This window comes from Cornus florida, unplaced genomic scaffold (genome assembly GCF_030987335.1).
Source record: "Cornus florida cultivar Cherokee Brave unplaced genomic scaffold, ASM3098733v1 CherokeeBrave_3.0.0_Hap2_Chr03, whole genome shotgun sequence".
Lineage (NCBI taxonomy): Eukaryota > Viridiplantae > Streptophyta > Magnoliopsida > Cornales > Cornaceae > Cornus > Cornus florida.
In genome coordinates this window covers 80154648-80158647 of record NW_026775573.1, presented here as the reverse complement: position 1 = coordinate 80158647, position 4000 = coordinate 80154648, and the positions used below count along the sequence as shown (strand labels likewise).

The window sequence follows — 4000 nt, the reverse complement described above, 5'->3', positions numbered from 1 at the left end:
CAGCCCACTACAAAAACAGCTTGCACGCTTGGTATGACTCACTCACCAGCCGTCATTCTTGTTATTATTCTTCCCCAATAGCCCAGTCCATTCTTGTCATTAATTTTTCCCTATAGCCCAGCCCATTCTTGTTATCGTCTTAGTTTTATGGTTGAGAACTTTGTTGGATCTCGCTGAAGGGTTTCTAGTCTAAAGATATAACTTTTTTTTTCTTCCAATGAGAAGGTTTAGAGTTGCGACACTTCTAAATTTCTTTAATAAGACGTACAAATTTCCATGTGATTTAATAATTTTTTTGTTTTATTCCATAATTACTGATTTTTTTCCGGTGTCCTGAGATTTAATCTAAATTACATAAGGGAAAATTTATATATATATATATATTCAATGCTCCAGACACAGACTTGTTGGTGATGGACAGAGTAGGCGTACGTAGGATCTCAGTTTTTAATACGTATGACTCTATTTGGGCCTTCATGGAAGTATTGAGCCTCCAGTATTGTCGTGTTTTTTTCAATTATAAAAGAAAAGTTATAAAAAACATTTACTTCATCTTCCTTTTAATGATTAAAACACTTTTTTGGTATATGAGTATTGGTCAAAAACATATAACTAAAAAAAAAAAAAAAAATGAATGTTTAGAAATATTTAATTTTTGACATAATTTTGCATAAAAATGATCCTTCATATACCTAAACATACATCTTCACGTTTGTCAGTTACAAAACTTTTGTGAATTGGAACCAATCGATTACCCAAATAAAAGTTATCATTTTTTTACATGGCTCGAATTTTCAACATTTCTCTAAGAAGTAAAGACTGATACCATTAGACCACTAACATTTCTTAATGTGGTTGATAAATTTGAGACAAACCATTTATTTGATTTTTTTTGCCTTATATATATATTTATATATGGTAAAGAAATCCTCTTTATCGAGACTAAACATGACCCATGAGTGCTAATTTCATTAATTATAGTAGCAATATTACAAGCATAAATGTAAATGATTATACTTTAAAGAACTGATTATCAATTCAATACATCCACTATTACCCAAGTAAATATATTGGCGGGACCGAATCAGCACCTTGTATATGAGATTCAAGAAAATTTAGTACAAAATTTGAACTAAACTTCCTCCAATCTAAAATCAAAGATATCTATTCGGTACACCCAAACATAATAATAATATAAACCATAGAGTGATCTCTGACTATATAGAATCAGAAATAGGAATGGATTGATCACTTGCATGTTTCGAATCGGCAGGCGACATTGCCATAGCCAGAATTAGCCCTCAAGAACCGCAGAGCTGTGAGGAGGACATGCCTTGTTGAGCCCATCAAGGCCAAATTCATGTGTTGGACAACACCAAGAGGATGGTATGGGTACTGAAGACTATTGTAAGAGTTGAGCAGTGCAGTTGTCCCTTCCCTGAGGAGGGTCCTGTAAGGGTCTCCTCTCCCTTGCATGGCATGCCACAATGTCATGTCTGTCCCATATCTCCTGGCAGCAACTAGGCCGAAAACAACAGCTACTTTCGTGTCGGGATTCACCACCTTCCAGTAACATTTGTACTCCGGCATTGTCCATTTCCTAACAATTCGCAACACAGAGTAGTCAAGGGATAGCAGAATCAAAACTATCTCGTGGTATCAATGGACATTAATCGAGATGGTATGAGCTCTCCTCCCAAAAGTGCTAGTTTAGTGTAATATTGTGAGTGTAAAAAAAAATATAATAATAATCTATTAAGTCCTAGGTCATGGCTTATGATGGGTAACAACTGAATTACAAATGTTTTTGGCTAAAATATAAGCAGGTGTTATAATATCAATGTACAATTGTAAGCAAGCTCATCCGGAGAAAATGACAAATTGAAGCTATGTGCGGAAATCACAAACAGGACCAAAACTAATTTTTGCCTTTACAGGATGCCAACCAACCCAATGATTTCTTACAACCTGTTTAACAACTAATTTATGCAAGAGGCTTTCAATGCCTTTGGACCCATTTAACCAAGAACTGTAATAGTGAAATTTATGTGTCAGATGTTTTCTGGATGGTCTTAAATAACTGTCCAAATTCATTGGTCCATCTTTTTGCTTTCTAGATAGGTCCATTTTCAAATTCTTTAGTGGTTTTTATTTTTTATTTTTGGATAAATTATTCTTACAGGGTTTGAAAAAATTACACACGAATAAACTATTCAGCATTTATTGATTTGATCCCTCCTGATATTTAACTGAACAAGCGTGCTCAACGGCATTTTAAAATTTTCCTTTTAACAAATTCATTTACCAAATTCAATAGACAAATTTAGAAGAGTTCAGCCAAGAACGAGTTTAGCAAAAATCAAAGTAATTTGTCTAAACCTCAAAAGATGTGAGTGTAACACTCAATTACCCATTCATTTTCTTGACACTACACTATATAGGTAGTAGCTAGTTGAAAGGCATAAATTTATGGATAATTTTGGTCAAAAGTGGTAGCTGTAATAGTCACAGGTGCACCTGCAGTGTGTGATGTGTTCAACACCTAATGCACGCATAACCTTACACAAATCTTGATGATGAACTTACTGGTAAGGACAGGCTGAAGCTTGCAAGAATGGAACTGGTGGCATTGGAGGCAATCGAGGCAACGGTGGCATTGGCGGCAGTCGTGGCGCTGGCGGAAGCCTAAACGGTGGAGGCTTCGAGGGTGTCACCGGTGCAGGCACCGTCGGGGTTGCTGACTTGGGGCAAAAGGACATTGGTTGACCAGGCTGTGAAAGCAAAGGATCCACTGTGTACATTGCAGTATCAAACATCCTAAACATAAGTTTCAGATACCGGGCAGGACCCGGAGCTGCCCCGCAGCCCATTGATCCCTGGCCACCACCTGAAACTTGGGCATAACAACCACTCAAGTCTGGGGTGCCCTCAAACCTCATGGCATAGTTTCCAAACCAATTAGTAGTCTCTTCCCTCCACACAGTGGTCTGCCCATTACCATCAGCACAAGCCATGGAAACTTTGATTCCTGCACAAAATAATGTCACAATTTTCCAATAATTAGCACTTTTAATGTTAAGATTCGCTGTTTGGATATTGAGAAAGCAGAGGAAAAGAAAATGCAATAAGCACCTCTAATTTTTAAGAGGCAGTGTCTGCCTTGCATACAGGCTCGGGGCTAGGCCACTAGGTAATACCCCATGTACTATGTACCACATAGATCATTGTTTATATTACAATAAAATAAAGAATATGCGTATAATGACTTGATTATTTTATTAAAAAAATAATAATAATTCTCATACCATAGAGGGGATAATCAAAAAGGGATATTTGGCCATCTTTGCATTGGTCACAGAAAACTGAGCCAGAGACCATGGCATCTCCTTGAGTACCATGAATGGCTGCAGCAACAAGTAGAAAAGCTGCAAAAAAGAGGGTGTTTGGCCAATCCATGGAACTTGAGAAGCTGTGGGAGGGAAAAGCAAGGAAAAGTATTTCGTATAATGACTAGAGAAAATAGGTTGGTGTGATATATGAATGTGAATGAGTACTTAAAAGAAGCACAAGGAGTATATAAGGAGCTATGTTTTGCAACTCTCAACTGTCTTCATTTATGAGGTGTTGAAAGTGAAGTATCGAAACTAAGATGTGAAGGCAACTTTTTAGTAGAAGAAAAAAAAAATGTGAAGGCAGAATAGTGCAATGATTCATATTTTTAGATTGGTGGCATTGGATGGATCTGGGTCTGAAAAATATCAAACTGTGCACTTAATGCAATCAGCCTGCTTTCATCACAGGATTGACTCATTTTGTGCTTCATATATCATTTGCCAAAAAAGTATGGGTACTGTAGTGTTAATATAGGCATCTCGCATAGCATAAGTAATTAAAGTAATTAAGAATGACTACACTAATATTTTTAACTTCTAAAATATTTAGTAATTATGGGAGAAGTTCGCATTCGATTGCCTATTACAAACTTTTAGAGCAAATGCTG

General features: G+C 36.5%; 1 protein-coding gene across 1 annotated transcript; it reads right to left on the bottom strand.

Annotated features, from left to right (window-relative positions):
* Positions 1 to 949: 949 nt before the first annotated feature.
* On the bottom strand, positions 950 to 3569 carry LOC132300801 (uncharacterized). The gene is made up of 3 exons (XM_059798036.1): positions 3306 to 3569; positions 2587 to 3028; positions 950 to 1600 (listed from the first exon to the last, which is right to left on the bottom strand). Exons 1-3 carry the CDS (start codon positions 3454 to 3456, stop codon positions 1249 to 1251), a joined length of 945 nt encoding a protein of 314 aa, XP_059654019.1. The 5' UTR covers positions 3457 to 3569; the 3' UTR covers positions 950 to 1248.
* Positions 3570 to 4000: the final 431 nt, after the last annotated feature.